Source organism: Heptranchias perlo, chromosome 4 (genome assembly GCF_035084215.1).
Source record: "Heptranchias perlo isolate sHepPer1 chromosome 4, sHepPer1.hap1, whole genome shotgun sequence".
NCBI lineage: Eukaryota > Metazoa > Chordata > Chondrichthyes > Hexanchiformes > Hexanchidae > Heptranchias > Heptranchias perlo.
Window position 1 is genome coordinate 97,802,937 of NC_090328.1, and position 23,248 is coordinate 97,826,184.

Genomic DNA, 23,248 nt, shown 5'->3' on the forward strand with positions numbered 1-23,248 from the left:
CCGTTGTAAATATAAATATTGTTGCTGGATCCCTCTGTAAACAATAGTACCTTCTCTAGATCCCTCTGTAAATATTAGTAGCAACTGTGGATCCACCTGTAGATATTAAACTGTCTCTGGACACTTGTAAATATTAGTACCATCTCTGGATCCCCTGTAAAGTTTAGAACCGTCTCTGGATCCTCCTGTAATCATTAATACTTTCTTTGGATGCCTGAAAATTTACTACCGTCTCTGGACCATCCTGCAAATATTAGTACCATCTCTGGATCCCTTTGTAAATATTGGTACCGTCTCTGGACCCTTTGTAAATATTAGTACCTTGTCTGGATCTGCTGCACTTATCAGTACAGTCTCTGGATTCCCTGTAAATACTTCTATCGTCTCTACATCACATGTAAATATTAGTACCGTATCTGTTCTGTACCCCGGTAAATATTACAGTCTGTGGACCCTCTGTAAATATTAGTACAGTCTCTTGAACCCTGTGTGTATATTCGTACCGTCTCTGGACCCATAGTAATTATTGGAACTGTCTTTGGATGCCCTGTAAATATTAGTACGGTCACTGGCTCGCCTGTAAATATTGGTTCCGACTCTGGACCCCTGTAAATATTAGCACCTGGATCACTCTGTACATATTAGTGTCGTGTGTGAATCCCCTTGTAAATATAAATATCGTCGCTGAATCCCTCTGTAAACAATAGTACCTTCTCTGGATCCCTCTGTAACTATTAGTAGTGACTGTGGATCCACCTGTAAATATTAATACTGTCTCCGGATGCTTGTAAATATTAGTACCATCTCTGGATCCCCTGCAAAGATTAGAACCCTCTCTGGATCCCCTGTAAATATTAGTACAATATCTCCACCCACCTCGATGCGCGCAGAGCCGGGTCTGATTCTGAACAGCACGAGGCCTGCGATACTCCAGTGTATGCGCCCGCCGGATGTGACGATCCAGTTCCCAGGAGTCCTGGCCCAGGTTTGGTGTGCGTGCACGGACGGAGTGCCGAAGTGCGCAGCACACAATGGATTGCTGCACAGTTGTGCACGTGCACAGCTTACGTGGAACGGTGCCTATAGGCATGTTAACAGCACTTCACTCCAGCTTGGTGAAGCTGAAGGAGAACGCGCAATTCTATGGCAATGTTCATGTGCTTTCTAAATGCACAGTCATGCTCATGTTTTATCAGAGCAGTCTGTACTTCTGCCATCATGAGGCATTCACCCTTTGGCCCATGAAGTGGATCAAGGAACATTGAGATGCTGCCTATTCAAGATACTTGCATGCTGCGTGTACACACACTCACACAAGGCAGCTGCTGGCCTGGGCTGACACACATTTTCGCTCATATTCCTCATTCCGACAAATGTCCCCTTTTATATCTGTTTTCAGAAGGCTGCACATAATCTGTGCCAGCAAATGTCGACAGTAGGTCTCCCAAGCTGAAACCCTTGCCGCCTCATGAGGAGACAACGCTGTAGATTCTGGCTTGGATGTAATAGATGAAGTGGGGGGAGGGAGGTTGGAGGTCTTAACTAGCTCAGGGCTAATACCATACTTTATTATTCTTTCTTCCCCCGTTTGGCTCAGTGGTGGCCCTCTTGCCTCTAAGTTAGAAGGTCGTAGGTTCAAGTCCAACTCCAGCACTCCAGCTCATTATATAAGCTGACACTCCAGTGCAGTACAGAAAGAATACTTCATTGCCAGAGGTGGTGTCTTTTGAATGAGATGCTAAACCAAGTTCGATTGAATGTAAAAGATCCCACGGCACTACTTAAAGATGATCTGGGGAGTTCTCCCAGTCTCCTAGCCAACATTTATCTCTCAGTTAACACTACTAAAAAAAGATTAATTAGTCACTTACTGTTTGTGGGGCCTTGACGTGGGCTAAATGGCTGCCATGTTGGCCGACAAAGGTAGCAGTGACTGCGCTTCAAAAGTAATTAATTTGCTGGGGTATTTTGGTATATCCCGAGGACATGAAAGGTGTTACATAAAGGCAAACTCTTTCTTTCACTCACTTATTAAGTGAAACATAGTTATGTAGATGTCCAAGTAGCATAACACACGGCACCTTGCCGTGCAGGCCGTGTTTGAATTAGTGCCTTACTGGCAGCACAGTAACACATGTTCATCTTCTGATCCTGTTGGTTTCAACCACCAGGAAACTCTAGAGGGGAATGTGACCTCTGACCCAACACCTCACAGCATCACTTCCCAAGCAGCTTAGATGCATCCACTCAGGTGGCGGGAAGTGGGGGGGGGGGGGTGGGGGGAGGTGAAGAGGGAGTTTCAGGAGGGAGCACAGAGCATTTGTGGGAAGGAGCAAATACCAGTAGAACTGGAGGAGCTGCCGCCCCTTGCTGGCAGGAGGGTCGGCCCAATGGGTCCTTTAGCAGATGAGCTTGGGGATTTGGATCTCACACGGCCTGTCTACAAACACAGTTTGGTAGCTCAACATCAGGAGTCATACTTGTCATTTGAGAGTGTGCCAAGCAGCCTGTAGTTTGGGGATATCCATAAATGAATCCACAATTGGCATCCAGGGAGTGTGGCACAACCCCCAACTGAGCTGCATGGGGGGTACGTGCACCCCAGGACCTTCTGCAGTGGAGCTCCCACCAGCTGAGTCGTAAGCGCCATCACCAGTGCTTTAACATAGGTTCTGGAGACTTTCGTTTCCAATCTACAGCAGTCTGTCTTGTCTAGATTCCCCATTTTGGGGAAACAAATAATGGAGGGCTTCAACAATTTTGTTGCTGCCCATGGATTTTTTTTCCATGAGAGTGCCCAGCAACAGGTGCTAGCATTAATGATGGAAATGTCTTTTAGGGTGATGCCCTTTGTAACACTGCCCTGCTTAGATGACTACAGATATGTCACATAGCATAGAGGTCCACGCAACCACCCCATCAATACTAGTGGGTGCCTGTAGTGGCAAGGCAGAAAGAGACACTGGGCAACATTCAACCCTAAAAGGCATCCACTGACACACAGCAGCCATTTCTCTTCCTCCTCCCAACACTTAGAAACAGGCGGTTAGGGGACACATACCATATGGTATCACAAAGGGGAAGCACTGGGGTAACACACTGAGCATATCTGTCCCACAAACTGGCAGAGTTAATAGTTTGCTTCAGCCAGAATCCTAAGATGTTGGGAAGAGTTCATTTGAGAAGAGTGCACATTCATATGATTCAACATGTTCATGGGTGTTCAAATAGGGTTGAGGACAATGGCAGGGAAAAGTGTTTTTGCAAAGGTATTGGACTCAATACTGTTGACTCTTGTGCATGGGATATTAGAGGGACATAAATGAAGGTGCCATCAATGTGAGCCTGCCTCATGGCTCTTGAAGTGTATGGGTGATTGGGAAGGCAACTCTTCAGCTTCCTGCTCAGATTGATCATCTGCCACCAGTTCAGAACTTCTAGTCTTCAGCAGGTTCCATGGCAATGCCCTTTTGCATGGCAAGGTTGTGTTAGGTGCAGCAGACCATAATAATCCTGGGGATCTTGGCTAGACTCTATTATAGGGCTCCCCAGACATGCCAATACAGCAGGACCTTTCCTTGAGCGACCCAATGCTGTTCTTCAACAAGACCCAGGATTTCTTGCACCTTGCCGTTTCTCTCTACATTTCTTGCCTGAATGGCTCTCACAGGGGTCATTAGTGAGGGCCACAGTTGATAGCTTGGTTCCTTAGCGGCCTTTCTGAATTGCAGGTTGGGATATTTGACACAAATCTCCCACTGTTGCTTGGAAGGATTGCACGATGGAAAAGAATACTAGGCCCGTGCAGAATTCCATTTAGGAGCCCAAAATAAATTTGTTAACATGAAGCAGAACGCAGTCATAGCTCAAATAGAAAAAATGTTTATTGTATATATATTTTAATACAACTTTTAATACAGGGTAATTTTTTTAATAGCGAAGGTTACGAGGTAAGCTGGCTTCACTTGCTAAGCTAAGGTGGGAGCAAAACCATGCAGTCTGCCAGAACACGTAGGCCTTTTGATCTGCACATTACCCTAAAACAATGTTTCAGTATACTACTCATCAGACTAAACGTGAATGAAGCGTTAATTAGTTCTGGAAAGCCGGACAAGGTGCAAACATCAACTTGCCAAGTTATTCTATGCACCGCTGTATTGACAGCCCTTTATTCAGATGCCAGCGATTTGGGAATATACACACACACGCACCTTTCATGTAATTTTTAGTTCAGTTTTAGTTGTATCTGATGCTGATAGCCGGACAGCTTGTTGTAGGTAAGAATATTGTCTCATGCGTGTAAAAACACTGCATCATGAAGTCGACGACAGTCCATGCCTGCTAAAAGTCTTGGCTGATTATTGGTTTGTACAAGAAATACATTCTGGAGGAGATATTCAAACTCTGTTGAAGTAACTCGGTCTTTGTTATGTAAGTATTTGTACCATCAATGTCCGGTTTCTTTTCTGCTGTTGTGCAACTATCAGTTCTAGCCTGAATGTAGGAGTCTGGCAGCAAGATATTTACCACTCTTTGGAATGGAGAGAACAGGGTGGAGATCCTACATGGTCTCCTGTATATCATCTTGAGATAAAAGGGTCAATTGGTCCTGTAGTATACCAGTCTCAACACAATCACAACACGGACAAGACTGCTCGTTATCAGTTCATAGGAAGTGCAGATTGGTTAATAAGTTGTAATCGTTCTGCTAATGCTTTTAATAAAAACTAAAATTAACTGGCAATGTTCTATTGCTTCACAGTTAAGATGTAACAGGATGTCTTGTAGTAAATAATCAGTCAGAACAAAAATTTTTAGTAAGACGATTTTAATGAAGTTCATTAAAAAGATTTTTTAAATTTCCCATCACTTTAGTACAAATGAATGATTTTTTTTCCCCCCAACTGGAAGGGGGAACAGAACAAGTCAGTTGTTGCCAATATGATACAAGCAATCAAAAATAATACATTTACAGTGGAAAGATTACTGGAAGACACCAAGTTGCACCACAATGGAGGGATTTCAACCTGCAGCGAGGGGAACTGAACACCCACGTGGGATTTTAATACACTGGTCAGTGTAACCATTTAATGTCTGGGAAGGGAATGATAACCTATTGTACTAAGAAAGAATTTGCATTTATATAGGGCCTTTCACGACCTCAAGGCATTCCAAAGAGCTTCACAACTTTTTAAGTGTAGTCACTGCTGTAATGTAGGGAAACTTGGCAGCTAATTTATGCACAGCAAGATTTCACAAACAGCAACGTGATAATGACCAAATAATCTGTTTTAGTAATGATGGCTGAAAGATAAATATTGGCCAGAAAACAGGTAGAACTCCTGCTTCTTCTTCGAAGAGTGCCATGGGATCTTTTACATCCACCCGAGAGGGCAGAAGGGACCTCGGTTTAATGTCTCATCCAAAAGACGTCACCTCTGACAGTGTAATACTCCCTCAGTACTGCACTGGAGTGTCAGCCTGGATTACGTGCTCAAGCCTTTGGAGTGGGGCTTGAACCCACGACCTTCTGACTCAGAGGTGAAAGTGCTATCACTGAGCCAAGACTGACACCAAGGAGAGCAAAGAGCTCTTTTCCACTTTAAAATTTTTTAAAATGGGTGCACCTGTAGGTTGAGGGTTAGGTTTTCTATCATGGTAGATGCTTTGGCTCTGTAACAACACTGCAAACCAGAAGACATGATAGGAATCCTAGGGATACAATTTATATCCAGGGAATGGGTTGATTTGTAACACGTGAGTGATGAGGTGATCAACGAGTGACTAATGGTCTGGGCCATTAAAAAAATATCTCACTGGTCTTCATGTATTTTACCAACATAACACGAATTAGTTTGATGTGTGAATTACATAGTAAAAGTCACTAACAGCTCATTTCCCTCCCGCCTCGGTATAAAGTTGGTTCAAAAATTGGTAATTACCCAGAGGTATTTTTATCTCGGAGACGGCCATAACCAAGGGTTTGATTACCCATTTTGTGGGGAAGAATTTCTGATGGGGGTTCTCACGATCATCTGAAGTAACTTAGCGGAAACCCTGGACAGACAACGCTGTTTCTCCAGCGTTTCCATGATCTCCTGCCCGAAGTTGTGGTGGACGATCAGGAGAACCCCACCCGCTTCAGTGGAAATGAATGGCATTAGTACTTGGGGCACACGGCAGACGTTGCAGACCAAATGTGCACATTTAATAACATTATGGAAAGGCAACGGGATTGCCAATTAACCCAATGCCAACTCGATATTTGGTTTGATGCTTTCTACACAGAAGATTTTTTTTTGGTTGAAAGGAACCCGAGAAATCTGTTTCCACTAAAAACAGATCAAATGTCACTTAAATGACAGAGAACCGGAGAAGGACCCCGAATTACAAACAGGCATTTCAATAAACCAAAGTGAAAATACTGTCAAATCTTTATTCTTGAATCTTTGGTACACTCGATATTTTTTTTTGTCTTAAATGAGTGAGCGAAATGTGTCCCAATTTTTAAAAAAAACACACAAACCTAGATCTCTTTAGAAAGTATTTACAATAGAAATTACAATATAATACAACTGTCAAGCTTATAATATGAAATCAAGTTTCCATGAAACCCATCACATTGAATCTCTCCTCATTCTGGTTATGGTGTTTGTAGCATGCAGGGTAGAATGGTACTAGGCCCAGTTACAGGGAACAGTGCCTTGCAAAAAAAAAGTGACAGAGCTGGGGTTTTTTGTACCTCGTTTTGCACATCAGAAGGACGATTTTACTAAACCACGCCATATTTAAAATAAAAAATTCCCCTCTTTTTGCAGATCCATACTAAAAAAAACTTTCCAGTGAGTAATAATACAATATGTACAGCATCTTCACACACTTCAGTACTACAAAGGGTGAATATCTTCCAACCAGTACCATCCATTCTACAAACATCATGTCTTGGGTAGCAATACTCACTGGTACACTGGTGCGCCATATAAGGCTTTGCCGTTACATGCTACCAAGTCACCAAAGTGAGCACATGTAGTGTTATTTACAGCATGTGAGAGAATGGAGAAGATGAAAATGTAAAATTAATTTATAGCTGTTTAATTCCTCTTGAAACAGGGGAGAGAGAAAAAAAGAAATAAACCAGCTCTCGGCGGGGGGGGGGAGGGAAAGTGAGGGGGGAAAAGGGAAGAAAAAGGACACCTCACGCTGCTGGTTAAAAATAATTTTTTTAAAAATCACAATAAAATTTAAACATATGGCAGTATTCCATATACAAACAGCGCCATAACAGCAGCACTGAACAGACCAGAGACCGGGACGGTCACAAACCAGGCCAGGAAGATATTACGAAATAAGTGCCAGTCCACGGCTTTGCGTGATCGGATCCATCCAACAGCCACCACTGATCCAACCTGGGGATGTAATTAAAAACAAGACAAAATATTAGCAGGCATCAACTGGAAGGGTGGGTGGGGGGAGGGAAAGGAGAAAAAAAAGAGAAAAAATGAATGAAGAGTAGACCGATACTAAATGGCCAGGACCTTGTCAAAAAATAAATCAATTGCCAAAACCATGCAGGTAGCAGATACCCTTTGTATGTACTCAACAGTGCGGGTCTTGCATTCCACACATTGCAATTATACTGACACTGCACCCTGACACAGTTCAGCATGGTTCTGACCCAACCACAAGCACTGAACCAATTACATCTTAAATCACATGCCTTATAGTGAAAAAAGGTACCAAGTATGCAGCTTTCAAAAGCACTATAGTGTAGTGCAAGTTCTCTGATCCTGAACTGCCAACAGGGAATCTGTGCTGGAGAAGAGCCCAAGTCAGAGGTGGTCGAAAATACTGCAGTCCTGACTCTCTGACCCATGCTCCCTTCGAGCAAGGCTCCTTGCTAGGAGTGTACACAGAGTCTCCAACCAATGCTTCCTTCGATCTGGGAGTGCAGGATCAGTGAAGTTACCCATTTGAACTTGTATTAGTATCTCAGGTTTGGAGAGAAGTTATCGGTCTACTCTTTAAAAACAAAAATAAAACAAATTAGTTAATAAACTAAGAGAAGGTTTATTTAGTGATGCATTAGGTAGAAAAACAAAAAAAAGTTAATAAGATGGATGGAGAGTGAGCAAGTTAGAAAGACTTCTAGCAAAATGAATTAACTGATGCAGTTTGCCTTCAAAACACAACAGAAACCCAATTATCCTCTATGAAGGGGTTCTTCCTCTCTCCCTGACACAATGTAAAAAATGCGAGAGTCCCTCCATACAAACTAATACAAGCTAAAAATCCACCATCAAACTATTTAGAAGATGTATTCCAAGTTACCTAGCAGGAGCAGACAAGATGTCATCTTGGTTTCTCTTTCTTGTCCCCCAACTGCTGCTAGTCTCCTCGCCGCTCTCCCTGACCCTCTCCCCGAGCCCTGACCCTCGCTGCTCTCCCTGACCCTCACCGCTCTCCCTCAGCCCTGACCCTTGCTGCTCTCCCCGACCCTTGCTTGTCTACCCCAGCCCTGACCCTCACTGCTCTTTCTGAGCCCTGACCCTCACCACTCTCCCTGACCCTCGCTTGTCTCCCCGAGCCCTGACCCTCGCTGCTCTCCCTGACCCTCACTGCTCTCTCTGAGCCCTGACCCTCACCACTCTCCCTGACCCTCGCTTGTCTCCCCGAGCCCTGACCCTTGCTGCTCTTCCGAAGCCTGACTCCAATGAAAATTCCTGCAGCTAGCTAGGGGGGATCGTACTGTACAACTAAATCTGCAAGAATGAGCTGATAGCTTGAAAGTTAGAACTCCAGAAATCTCTCGTGCTAATTCTGCCCTGTAACTTGTTTTCTACAGATCGTGTGCAAATACGCATTGCCATTTTGGGGGGGGGCAGGGAAATGCAAAAATGTACAAGGCTAGAAAAAAAATCATTCTGGTCCAAGAAGAAAAAAAAATTGAATGCGGACAAGTTATTTTTTTGTCTTTGCATAAAATCTCCAGATTTTGAAAGTGGTATTTGAACACTAATAAAAAAAAAAGAAAAAACCTCCAAAATCCAGACTGAAGAAAACAAATGATTTATTTTCATAATCCCTTTCTCTCTCTCTCCTCCAGCCCAATTGTAACAACGATCGATATAACCCTGGTCCCAACTCAATGGCCCATGCTTACCATTCGATGTGATCTCAAACCTAGGGAGCAGTTTTCCCGAATTAGTGTTGGCAGCAGGGAATCTTGCCCACAGACTGTACATATTGGAAAAATGCAGGAAACACAGCCACAAGTTGCACTGGGAGTGGGCAACTCCTCCTGGCACCAGCACAAAGTCAGAAAATTAACAACCGCCCCACCAGGCAACATTTGAAGAGTAGCTCCAGACCCAATCTATAATACTATAAATCTTATGTCTCTTCAACATTTCCCCATGATAAATTCCTTTTTATCAATTATAATTAAAACTGCCCATGTAAACATATCACACTGTAATTACACCCTCCTGCCAGTGGAGGTGCTGCAGCACAACTGCTGGCGAGAGGGTATAATTACGTGGTAAGTTCAGCGTGGCAATTCCCATTGCAAGTGTTGACATGGGAATTTATCATTTAAATATATAAAAATAAAGGCAGAATATAAAATAAGGGTTGAATAATGTCTGCGCACCCTGATCCGATTATCCCCATCCTCTAACCCCACTTCACCTGGTCGTGCTCAACGTTGTAGGAATTAACTAGTCTATCTATAATAATACACATTTAAAACAAACTAAACTGAAATCACTTTCTCCAGTTAACTTCTAGTTTGGAAGGAAGTCCCTTGCACACTACGCAGAAGAAGGCAGAATGCAACAGTCAGCATGGTTTTAGTTTAATCGTTTGGTTTGCTAAAGGTGGTAGCAACATGATCGCTGCATTAACACGACACACGAATACCTTGCAATGAGTAGAACTTATTGGAATGCCCACATTTGAGGCTACAAGTACAGTTAGCGCACACATTACTTCAATGCAAAATCCACTGTGAAGAAACAGAAAATATAAGTTTGTAGTAAGAAAAGCACGTGAAAGAGATCCCATCCCAAACATGCAATATGGAACGGTGAGTGAGTGATAAGAGGTTCCACTAAACACCAACCCCTGCCCTAAGGAGGGTGCTGCAAATCAGTCCATAGTGGCATGAAGAGCTCATCTTGAGCTAAAACAGTGCAACGACCATCAGCTAAACTCGAACTTAAGGCCAGTGAGTGCTACAAAAAGCATTTTTGAGTGATTTTTTTTCAGCTGAAAAGGGAGTGCAACTCGAGTCTTAAAACTTTTGTCCGTTCATTCTGTTCAGTGCAGTTTGTCCAACTCACCACAAGATACAGTGCAAGAGAAGCACAAGGCATTGGTTCCCTAAAGATTGAGTCAGTTTGTTTTGGACCGAGCCAGAACACTATGGTTTTTAAAACTAGTTTGAGAATTAACATCAATAAAACAGATTATCTGATCATGATCATATTGCTGTTCATGGGACCTTGCTGTGCGTAAATTGGCTGCCGTGTTTCCTACATTACTACAGTGACTGCACTTCAAAAGTACTTAATTGGCTGCCAAATGCTTTGGGATGTTGTGAGATCATGAAAGGCGCGATATAAATGCAAGTCCTTTCGTTATTTCAAGGTGGTAAAAGCTCAAGTAGGGTTTACTTCGTTCAGTTCCGTCAGGATAAGTTAGCAGTTGGATAACAGTCCATTCCTTTTGGGTTCAAGTCCACATTTTGTTTTACCACAAAGAATGCTCTTTGCAACCATTGCCCGGCACCGAGCTGGGTGCAGAACGGTACTTAGCTTGCCTCTCCGTCTCCCTGCCTCAGGATGAGTCATACCACCAAGAACTGATGTGAGCTGAGCCTCAGAGAGTAGTACAGACTGAACTGCTTGTGATGCAGTCACAGGGCATACGCATACCTTGCAGTGTGTGGTACTGATAGGAAGTCCAATATTGGAAGCAACCACAACTGTGAACGCCGAAGCCAACTCAATAGTGAATCCACTGCAGGAAGCACAAAACAACACTTCACAGTCATTTGTTGTACCAGCGAGACCTAAGATTAATACCACGAAGCCTCAGGCAGCATGCAAGAATCTTACCGCAGCTCTGGACAATCATCCAGGGCAATCATTTTGATATATCCAGCAGCCAATTGTGTGGTTTTTAAAAAAAAATACAATTAAAAAAAAATCAAGTCATTACAACATCAATATTCAAGGCATAATACATTCATGTTTGTGCTGAAATAGTTATTGTTCGACTGAATTCATAGCATGCATTAGGTTTCGGTCAGGCGAATGGAGCAGGTTCCATACAATAAATGTGGGCGGGCAGCATGAACATATAAACTCAGCACTATATTGATGACATATAACTACATAAGACTGTGAATGTGACACACACCATGTGGAAGAGGCCCTCTCCTCTCCAAAAATATGATGGTTGCTGCTCTTAGGAGTGTAGAATTTTCTCTGCTTGTGGTAAATCAGTGCTACTTACGTTTCCTCCCCCTCCCCCCTTCATTACCCCGGGTAATGAAGCTCAGTCATGAACGTGTAATGTCACTCGTGAGATATCGTGTAAAGGTGGCAAATTGAAGGTTTTCACGTCAGCTTGTGCACGTCAGCAGAATCCAATGGTTTAAAAAACATCAAATCTGTGAGCAGTAACGGAGCACAGGAGGCAAAAAAGGGACTGGTGTTCAGATTGTGCCTCCTCACTTACTAAGGATGTCTGACACCCGGCGCTAAAAGTTAAAATGAGTCTCAATCAGTGTATAGTGGCTGTGGGAAGAGGAAGCAGGTCCTGTACTCTCTTTGAAGAGGCCACATTAGAGGGGGGGGGGGGAGGGGGGGTGAACCCAAGATCTGAGCCATTGCGTGTCTCTGAACAAGTGATTGTACAAACACACCAAGAAGCAGGAAGGCCTGGCCAGCCCAGCCACAGGCTCTCTGTGCCTTCAAAAGCTCGGGAGGTTTGCTTGGATATCTCATGCCCAGCCAGCACACCTGCTCATCCCATCAGTGGAGAGCCCAGAACTCGTGAGCAAGGTCAGCAAGCTGCATACATAAACTAGGTACAAGGGCAAAGCACTGCAGCATATCAGGTTGGCCATATCCACTGCACCCACTATTATACTGAATATAAAGACACACTTCAGTTGTCTGTTGAACTGGGCAATGACCTCATGGTGTTCAGCAAAAAAACAGGAGCAGAAGGCAAGACAACATCTAGACAAAATGAAGTACATTTTAGGGGAACAGGACTTCTGCAATGATGGCTATAGGGACTGCAGGACTTAAATGGCTTCAACTAGCAGGACCTGTCATTTGTGCACTAGGTGTTCAACAGTTGTTTCCTTTTCTGTTATTGTCGGGATGTGGGTGTCACTGGTAAGGCTGGCATTTATTGCCCATTCCTAGTTGCCTTGAGATGGTGGTGGTGGGCCGCCTTCTTGAACCGCTGCAGTCCGTGTAGTATTCTTTGTAGGGGTTTGATACAATTGAGTGGCTTGCTACTTTGGGGAGAGCCGTTGGGCGTTTGAGGCTACGCCCTCTCATAATGGAAGTAAGAAATAGTGCTCAAGATGCCCTTAAATAGCAACTACCATTAGATTTACCCATCCTGAACTATACTTGGGTGTCGCCATCATCACTGCCACATGCAGGGAGGAGTTTTGGACACAGTGAGAAAAGTGTCATGGTACAACCCTCAATGTTAAACATACCGTCAGTACGTGCAATAAATGTAATTAGCCAAAATTTCTATTTCACTCAGAATATAAAGTGTGGTCTGTTAGAAGGAAGCGGAGGGTCGGACCGTCGAGTAGGACAGCATACCAGTGCGCTGAACGCCAGCACTGCTTCACTCAATTAATCGTCAGCCTCCCAGTGCCCTCTTACATAGCAACACTGGGAGAGGCCAATCTGAAGGTCCACTGACCATCTCTTGGCTACTCAAGTGGTCCATTTGATGCACGGGGTGCGGGGGGGGGGGCGGGGGAGGGGGGATATGAGGAAAAGAGAGGCAGGAGTAAAAAAACTGGGGCAGGGGGGAGGGAAAGAGAAAAACCCCTAAGACATCTGATCAAATGATATCACCGTTACTCTGTAGTGGGGCAAGCCCTCTTCACACAGCCACCTACTAGGTTAGTCAATACAACATTAACTGCGACGCAGCATGCAAGTTTTCTAGATGCACTTGGACTATACTCACCTAGATGGGGTGATGGGGGTGAGATCTTTGCCCAGCGTCTGAATGACTCGCCTCCCCCAGACCCAGAGACCGGCACAGATGCCCAAGCCACCATATAGCAGTAACCAGATCGGCGTGGAGGCACTCTGCAGCACAGCTCCTTCCCGGTAGATCAGCCAAAGAGCAACAAGGGGACCAATTGCATTGCTAAAAAAAGAGAAAAAAAAGGGATGCTCAAAACCAGAGAGAAACAAAGAACCAAACATCTCCAACAGAAGAAAAAAAACATTGCAACGCTCCTATTAAAACAGTAAATAAAAGTTTTCAGAGGCAATTCGGGAAGCCCACGCTCCCTGGTGGGAAAGGTCCTTGTAAGATAGACCTGGCAGAAAGCGGTAATTTACAAGGTGCTTCCTGCAAGGGCAGCATCGCCGAGTCAGCCCCGTTATTACTGCACCTCCCCACACACATAAAAAGAGCGGAGGAGGAGAATTTCCTCGAGGCTCCCCCCCCAATTCCGCCATCTGTAACTCCAGAGTAACGGGAGAAGCCCGGAGAAAATTTGTCTCCATGGTGACCAACAGCTGGGAACACAGCAGGCAAAAATGAATACAAAAAACTCCAAAATACTGCAGATGCTGGAAATCTGAAAACAAAAACATGAAGAAAGCTGGAAACACTCAGCAGGCCATGCAGCATCTGTGGAGAAATGGAAGTCAAGTCAGTCAGTGTTTCAGGTCTTCAGCCTCTTCCTCAGGGCTGCAACCCGAGGAAGGACCTGTAATGTCATTGAATGCATGTTAGAACGTCTGACAAATCATTAGAAATGTTCACATCCATTCATATGGGACAGGTTTAAAGATTTATTCCAATCCTGCCAATCCTCACACAGATGAAAACATGGGTATTAAAATGTGATTATTTAAAAACCTGTTGAGTATTAAAATATATCAGCCCTGTAAAATGTAGCATTTGTTTCTTCTCCCCCAAATGGCACCAGTTGGACAATGATCGAATAAATCACTTTACACGCACAAGTAACAATGGGGCCTTCAGCTGAGAATCTTGAGATGGAATTGTTTGGACGCATCTATTATTTGGGCAGAGGGAGAGGAATGGTTAATGGAGAGGAAGAGACGGGGGGGACGGGCAGAGCGAGCGAGATGGGGGGGATGGGCAGAGCGAGTGTGACGGGGGGACGGGCAGAGCGAGCGTGACGGGGGGACGGGCAGAACGAGCGTGACGGGGGGACGGGCAGAACGAGCGTGACGGGGGGACGGGCAGAACGAGCGTGACGGGGGGACGGGCAGAACGAGCGTGACGGGGGGACGGGCAGAGCGAGCGTGACGGGGGGACGGGCAGAACGAGCGTGACGGGGGGACGGGCAGAACGAGCGTGACGGGGGGGGACGGGCAGAGCGAGCGTGAAGCGGGGACGGGCAGAGCGAGCGAAGGAGACGGGGGGATAGAGAGAGGGGGGGGTGTACAGTGCGAGAGAGAGAGAGAGAGAGAGAGGGACACCGAACGAGAGAGAGAGGAGGGACAGTGTGAGAGAGAGAGCGAGGGGACAGAGAGAGGGGGACAAAGCGAGAGAAAGAGAGAGAGAGGGGTGGACAGAGCGAGAGAGAGGGGTGGACAGAGCGAGAGAGAGGGGTGGACAGAGCGAGAGAGAGGGGTGGACACAGAGAGAGAGAGGGGTGGACAGAGCGAGAGAGAGGGGTGGACAGAGCGAGAGAGAGGGGTGGACAGAGCGAGAGAGGGGTGGACACAGAGAGAGAGAGGGGTGGACAGAGCGAGAGGGGTGGACACAGAGGGGGGGTCCCAGAGCGAGCAAGGGGGAGGGACCCAGAGCGAGCGAGGGAGAGGGACACAGAGAGAGAGAGGGAGAGGGACACAGAGAGAGAGAGGGGAGAGAGATGGAGAGGGACAGAGAGAGAGAGAGAGGGAGGGAAGGAGTGGGAGAGGGACACAGATAGAGGGAGAGGGACAGAGAGAGAGAGGGAGGAGGGACAGAGAGAGGGAGACGGAGACGGAGACAGAGACAGAGACGGAGAGGGACAGAGAGAGAGGGAGAGGGACACGGAGAGAGAAAGAGGGAGAGGGACAGAGAGAGAAAGAGGGAGAGGGACAGAGAGAGAAAGAGGGAGAGGGACAGAGAGAGAAAGAGGGAGAGGGACAGAGAGAGAAAGAGGGAGAGGGAGGGAGGGAGAGGGACACGGAGAGAGAGGGAGGGGGGAGAGGGACACAGAGAGAGGGAGAGGGACACAGAGAGAGAGAGAGAGAGAGAGAGAGATGGAGAGGGACAGAGAGAGGGAGGAGGGAGAGGGACACAGAGAGAGAGAGAGAGGGAGAGGGACACGGAGAAAGAGGGAGTGAGGGAGAGGGAAAGAGAGAGAGGGGGGAGAGGGACACAGGGAGAGAGAGGGAGAGGGACAGAGAGAGAGGGAGAGGGACACAGAGAGAGAAAGGGAGAGGGACACAGAGAGAGAAAGGGAGAGGGACACAGAGAGAGAAAGGGAGAGGGACACAGAGAGAGAAAGGGAGAGGGACAGAGAGAGAGAGAGGGAGAGGGACAGAGAGAGAGGGACAGAGAGAGAGAGGGGGGAGAGGGACACAGGGAGAGAGAGGGAGAGGGACAGAGAGAGAGGGAGAGGGACAGAGAGAGGGAGAGGGACAGAGAGAGGGAGAGGGTCAGAGAGAGAGGGAGAGAGGGACAGAGAGAGAGAGAGCGAGAGGGACAGAGAGAGAGAGAGAGAGAGGGACAGAGAGAGGGACGAGGGAGAGGAACACGGAGAGAGACACAGAGAGAGAGGGAGAAAGAGAGAGAGGGACAGAGAGGGAGAGAGAGAGAGAGAAAGGGACACAGAGAGAGGGAGGGAGGGAAGAGAGACAGAAACACAGAGAGAGAGAGAGAGCAAGCGAGAGGTAAGCAGACAGACAGGCAGAGAGAGACAGACAGGCAGAGAGAGAGAGAAAACACAGCTCATGTTACAGTTTGTCTATTAGCTCCTTTCTTGTCAGTTTGGCTCAGTGGTCGCAATCTCGCCTGAGTCAGATGGTCACGAATTCAAGTTCCACTGTAGAGACTTGAGCAGATAATCCAGGCTGACATTTTAGTGCAGTGCTGAGGGAGTACTGCTCGGTCGGAGATGCCTACTTTCAGATGGGACATTAAACCGAGGCCCTGTCTGCCTGCTCAGAGGAACATAGAACATATTCAAATAAGTGCAGGAGAGTTCGCCTATATAAAAAAATTATTTGGTCATTCATCTCGTTGCCATTTGTGTAGTGCGCAAACTTGCTTCTGTGGTTACCTACAAAACAATACTGATTGTACTTCAATGGCTGTGAAAACTTTTTGGGACATTCCAAGAACATTATTATTTCATTCTCAGGACATGGGGATTTGCTGGCAAGGCCAGCATTTATTGCCTGTCCCTAAACTGAGTGTCTTGCTAGGCCACTTCACAGGGCGGCTAAGAGTCAACCACATTGGTGTGGGACTGGAGTCACATATAGGCCAGACCGTATAAGGACGGCAGGTTTCTCTCCCTAAAGGGCAGCAGTCAACCAGTTGGGTTTTTAATGACAATGCAACATCTCCATGGTCACTTTTACTGATAACCAGCTTTTTATTTTCAAATTTTAAAAAAAAATGAATTCAAATTCTCAAACTGCCGTGGTGGGATTTGAATTCACGTTCTCTGGATTATTAGTCCAGTAACATAGTCGCTACGCTACTGCACACGTTCTTAAACACACAAAGTTGTGTTATAAAAGCAATCTCTTTCTTTCTTTAATTTCATGTCGCTCATTGGATTACATTGTGAAGAGCCTTGGGATGTTTTTCTACGCTATGTTAAACCTGTAAATGCCAGTACAGTAATTGCTGTTTCACAGGGTTCACACTACCACAAACCACAGCAGATGTGGCAAAATGAATCTCCGGTAACTAAAATATGCCCAGATCGGGCTGTATAATTTGTCAGTTTAATCAGCCATTTCCGTGCATTAAAATGGGAGCCTTGGAGATGAGCGACACTTACAAAGTGTTACTTGCACATTTCCAGTGGTGGACAGCATTAAGATTTCGGATTGATCCATCGATGAGGCTGGGGGTTTGGAGTACGGCCTCCAAATGGAGATGGCTGGTATTTGCTAAGCCACACTGCAAACCAGTTCATTCAAGTCTTCGCTGTGGTACAAGCTAATTTTAAACCGAGCTGTCACTGCAGCAGGCGTCATGATATACAACAGTTAACAGGCATTCCAGCGGAGCCAGAGCTTCACAACAACCAACTGGGCCATTAACAGAACGCTTACTGCAGCTGCCAGAGATGCTCGGAGCGCCTGAAGAGAAGGGCATCACTGATCGACAAACTCCGTGCAACCACATTCCTGGCACGATCCCTTCCTTCTACATATAAGTTCCAGTTTCACTTTGTTTTTTTATATATAAAAATGGATTAATTTTTCCAGCCCAATTCCTCAGCTATAAAAACAGGGCAGGATGTGGTCCCTGTCCGCATCAACACCAGCTGCAACGAGGTAGACTTGCCCTTCTATTTTCCCTCCCAGGAACTCTTAAATCAGGTCCAGCGAGAGGATTGAAAACTAGCTGCGTGGGGAGGCCGCAGGCATGAGCTCGCATCTTGTGGGCACAAGGGTGGTTAACGGACCGAGGTACTACAATAATGGGGCCCAACCCCTCCTATACATGCCATTACTTCCATAGGTGGGAGGGTTGAAATAAGTTTCTGCCGCTAGGCAACGGGAAGAGATGTGCATCCATTTTAGTCAATACCTTGGGGACTCAACAGGAAACAAATCCCGATCAAGGTCATCAAAGGCTGGTGTCCTTTTGCACAAGAGAGTTTCAGAAAGAAACAGCACCACAGTCTTTAGTTCCACAAAGGGAGGAGGGAGGCATTACCATCATTTATATTTATAAAAAAACTCCTGTAGAGGGGAATGCAAAACTAATAAGTACGTCAGATCATTGGAATTAAGCGACGTGGGACTAAGAACAGACTGCATTTGGAAGAGAAAGCTAGAGGGCAGCTCTCATTTCACTCTGACAGAACGCAGCTGAGGGGACCACTGAGACAGTACTGCAGGGCAGCGACACAAGTGCGGTCAGGTGCACAGCTACAGGCCCAAGTACCACGTGGCCGTATGCAGCTGCCGAGGTGCCAGCACGTTCAGTGAGAAACTGTGCTAATTATATAACCGAAGAAAGACAGAACTTGCATTTATATAGGGCATTTCATAACCTCAGGAAGTCCCAAAGCACTTTGCAGCCAATGAAGTACTTTTGGACTGTAGTCACTGTTGCAATGTAGGGAAACGCGACGGCCAATTTTGCGCATAGCAAGGTCCCACAAACAGCAATGAGATAAATAACTAGTCAATCTATTTTTAAGTGATGTTGGTTGAGGGATTAATATTGTCCAGGACATCGGGAGAACTCCCCTGCTCTTCTTCGAATAGTGTCATGGGATCTTTTACATTCACCCAAGAGGGCAGGAGTTAAAATGGGGAGAGAGAGAGAGCGAGAGAGCGCGAGCCAGTTAGCCAAAATTTTCTGTTATTCACCACTGTGACAGAAATAGGCACTTTATATTTCACACACTTCATAACTGGCACATTGCACCAGTAAGAGAACAACACTATCATTTGACAACAGACACTACAAATGGACTGCGTGCAATTTTAAATGTAACCTCCCAGAGGACATCTCACAACTTACAAGTGCAGCAGTAGATCTTGTTCAGTGTCATTACAGTAACAAGGGGACAGGTTTAAAGAGGTCACAGAAAGTGCTGCTACTCTCCGAGCTTGCAAAAACAAAACACTGCAAATGTGACATAAAAAGGTTGAATTCAGGATTTTCTCTGAGGCAGAAGGTTGTGGATTCAAGTCCTACCCTCATCTGAAAGACGGCACCTCTGACAGTGCAGCACCCCTTCAGTGTCACTAGAGTGTCAGCCTGGATAAAGTCTCTGGAATGGGGCTTTAAAACTCACAACCTCTGACTCAGGAGGCAAGAGTGCTGCCACTGAGCCAAGGCCCTTCCACCGTGCCTCATTGAAATGATCTTTTGTATCATTTAATAGTTTTCTATTGAGCAGGTTCCAGTCATTCTGACCCTTTCACTAGCTCTCGTGATCGGGAGTAGCTGTTGTTTTCTCCCCTTCCCATTCCACTCCCACCTTTTTAAAGCCACAAACTGCCCATTTCAGAAGGTCAACGATAAGGATCCAGAGCGATCCGATTCCGCCCACCCCCCGTGCCCCGAAGAGGGTTTAACTGCAAGGATTGGTTTTATATAACATCTAGCGAGAGACGTCTTTTATAAAACACGGCATTAGGTGTTAATTGTATCCATGTAATTTATATTAATTAGTATTAATTGTATTCAGATGGTGTGTATCAATTGGGGCTCTCTTGTATCCATACATAAGAGGGTGTGGTGTGGGTAATGTGGAGCTCTGTGAATAAAGGCTTGGAAGCAAATGAAAAAAAATTAAACTTTCTATAAACAATACAAACAAAAATTTCAAAAATCAAAAGCTTCCATAGTCTGTACAACTTTAGGAACCCAGCGGGCTTCAAAACAAAGCAGCTGTGCTCGGTGCTCACAGAGCTCAGATCAATGACAAGTGACCTGAAGCTTCTGCTTGTCTCAGTCTTTAGTTCTAACTAAGGGTCATAACCCCAAACGTTAACAGATGCCGACTGGTCTGCTGTGTATTTATCCCCAATGTACTTCACAGCTACACTACGCTCTAGTGGTGCAGGAAGTAGCCACGTTCTTGCTGTAGATCCAATCTCCCCCTTCCGATCAAGTTTCTGTATGTGTCCACATACAGCAGCCCCAGGTATACAACTTTACAAAAAAAATAATAATTTTACAGCTACGAGCCTCCCATTTCAGATAGTCAACAGTAAGGATTCAGTGTGGGTCGAGTCCATCCTCGCATGTGGATTAAACTGCAAGGATTACTGCGCGCAGTTCTAGTCTCCATACTACAAAAAGGATACTGAAGCACTGGAGAAAGTGAAGAAAAGATTTACAAGGATTTTATCAGAATTGAGGGGATGCAACTATCAGGAAAGATGGAGCAGGCCGGGGCTCTTTTCTCTGGAGAAGAGAAGACCTGATAGGTGTCTTTAAAATTATGAAGGGATTCGATAGGGTGGATGTGGAGAGACTGTTTCCACTTGTGGTTGAGTCCAGAACAAGGCAAGTTATAAATATAAGATAGCCACCAACACATCAAATAAAGAATTTAGGAGGTATTACTTTACACAGAGAGTGGTGAGGATGTGGAACTCACTGCCCCGTGGAGTGGTTGAAGCAGGTTAAATTGATGCATTTGAGGGGAGGCTTGATGCACACAAGAGGGAGAAGGGAATAAAGTGATACAGGGGCAGGGTGAGAAGAGGTAATTAGAGTGGGAGGAGGCTTGTGTGGAATAAACACTGGCACAAACCAGTTGGGCCGAATGGCATGTTTCTCTGCTGTAGATTCTACATAATCCTATGACTAAAGCAACTGGTCTTGTGTAAAACATAGTGACAGGTGTTGTATGAAAACACCGCCCACAAGTCTGCTGGGCTCCTAATTCTAAGCTAGAACCCAAGGGTGCTTAGAAAGAGCCGATAAATGAGAAAGTGGCCAGAGGTTTCTGCAACTCCACTTGCACAAGCCTCTTAGACAATCATGTGGTCCTGACCCTCTCAGACGATGCTGATAAAAAAAATTTTATGGAGGAAGTGTCCAATAAAAGTCAGCATCGAGTTCTGCCAAGGACACACACACACGTTTGGACTATTTTTAAATAGTCAGTTGGCCATCAATGACCTTGAGGCAGAACTAGTGTGTGAACAACTGGGGCTGAAATGACCAATAAATCCATAATTAGCACACTACACTCCCAATTTGTCTTCAGCTACTTTTCATACTTGTTCCCCCCGGGCTTTCCTCACACAAGGTATCAAGTCAAGTTACCAGCAGCCAGGCCTCTATTGTGCCGTAGCATCCTGCAACTCCAAAGGACTGCATCGCCACAGCAACCTGTAGGTTAATGGACACTTCACAAATCCATTATCAAAATGTAGGACCGGACATTTTAAATGTACAGCCACCTGAACACTGGAAAATTCAGTAACTCTTGGATAGGCAAGGTGATTCGTTAAAGAACCAAAGGAGACACAAGGAAAAACTTTTTTTACACAGCGTGTAGTTATGATCTGGAATGCGCTGCCTGAAAGGGTGGTTGAAGCAGATTCAATCATGCCTTACAAAAAGGAATTGGATAAATACTTGAAGGGAAAAAATTTGCAGGGCTATGGGGAAAGAGCAGGGTAATGGGACCAACTGGATTGCTCGTACAAAGAGCCGGCACGGGCTCGATGGGCCGAAGGCCTCCTTCTGTGCTGTAACCATTCTATGATAGAGGGAGAAATAATAAAAAAAAACAGAACTTGAATTTATATTGCATCTTTTCATGGCCTCAGGACATCCCAAAGCACTTCACAGCCGATGAAGTATTTTTGAAATGTAGTCACTGTTGTAACGCGGCAGCCAATTTGCACACAGCAAGGTCCCACAACAGCAGAGATAAATGACCAGATAATCTGTTTTCGATGATGGCTGAGGGATAAATATGGGCCAGGGCACAGGGGAGAACTCCCATGCTCCTCTTCGAAATAGTGCCATTGAATCTTTTACATCCACCCGAGAGGCCAGACAGGGCCTCGGTTTAACGTCTCATGCGAAAGACGGCACCTCTTGGCAGTGCAGTGGAGTGTCAGCCTAGATTATGCGTTTGAGTCTGTAGTTGGTGGGTTCGAACCCACAACTCTTAACCCCAGAAGAAAGAGCATTAACAACTGACAAAAGCAAAAGAAGTCCGGGGAGGGGGGGTGGGGTGGGGAGAACCTTTCCTCATTGTTATCCAGCGACCCTCGGCAGTCTCGCATGTGCGGACGTTGGCCGAGGAGTAGATGGGGCTTGGCTGTGATCCCCCACCCTTACCATAAACTAACCTCACTGGTAGCTCACCATCCGGGTTCACAAATGAAGAATGCCCATCTGGGCTCCACACCTTCAGGAGAGCAGAGGGGAGAAATTGGATTGTAAAGGGAGGCAAAAAACAACTTATCTGTATTTGTTGAAACTGATAGTTTTGTAAGCAGATTTAATAGAGAAAAATAACAAGTTGAATAGCAATTGCAGCTGTGATGTGACCCTGTTGATTGCCTTCTACATTTCGGACCCTATGTAGGCTGACACTCCAATGTAGTACTGAGGGAGTGCTACACTGTCGGAAGTGCCGTCTTTCGGATGAGAGGTCCCGTCTGCCCTCTCAGGTGGATGTAAAAGATCCCACGGCTCTAGTTAAAGAAGAGCAGGAGACTTCTCCTGATGTCCTGGCCAATATTTATTTCTCAACCAACATCACTAAAACAGATTGCTGGTCATTTAGCTCATCGCTATTTGTGGTACATTGCTGTGTATAAATTGGCTGCTGCGTATCCCTACATTACAACAGTGACTACATTTCAAAACAAACTTCATGAAGCATACACGAGGGAGAAGGGAATAGAGGGATACGGGGACAGGGCGGGAAGAGGTAATTCGAGTGGGAGGAGGCTCATGTGGGGTATAAACACCGGCATAGACCAGTTGGGCCAATTGGCCTGTTCTGTGCTGTAGATTCGATATCATAAACAGAAATGCCTTCTTTAGATGGGTTCTTACACGGGAAACAGTCATTGATTTATGAAGCTTTTCACCCAAAGCGAGACAAAAAAATGTAAGCCGCCATTTTGTTTAACAAAGTGCTGGAAGATTCACAGCTAGCTGTTGCCGCTTCCTCGATCCTCGGCAAACCTTTGGCACCTGATTTTATCCAAAGATTACTTATTGGATCAAAGAGGGCTCGCAGCCAAAAAGCTGTTAAATTAGTGGTCCTATAAAATCTGTTCAGTTTAACTCAATCCACACGGCCTGTCCACGGGCCAATGTT

At 45.6% G+C, this 23,248-nt stretch overlaps 1 protein-coding gene across 2 annotated transcripts in view; it reads right to left on the minus strand.

Moving 5' to 3' along the window:
• Positions 1-4,811: 4,811 nt before the first annotated feature.
• Positions 4,812-23,248, minus strand: part of slc20a2 (solute carrier family 20 member 2) — a 141,703-nt gene continuing 123,266 nt past the window's right edge. For both annotated transcript variants that reach the window (XM_067983369.1, XM_067983368.1), the window contains exons 9-11: positions 13,234-13,419; positions 10,935-11,019; positions 4,812-7,406 (exon numbers count right to left, since the gene is read on the minus strand). In XM_067983369.1, the coding sequence (XP_067839470.1) occupies positions 7,242-7,406; positions 10,935-11,019; positions 13,234-13,419 (436 nt within the window). In that variant the 3' untranslated portion in view covers positions 4,812-7,241. The remainder of the gene's footprint in view (positions 7,407-10,934; positions 11,020-13,233; positions 13,420-23,248) is intronic.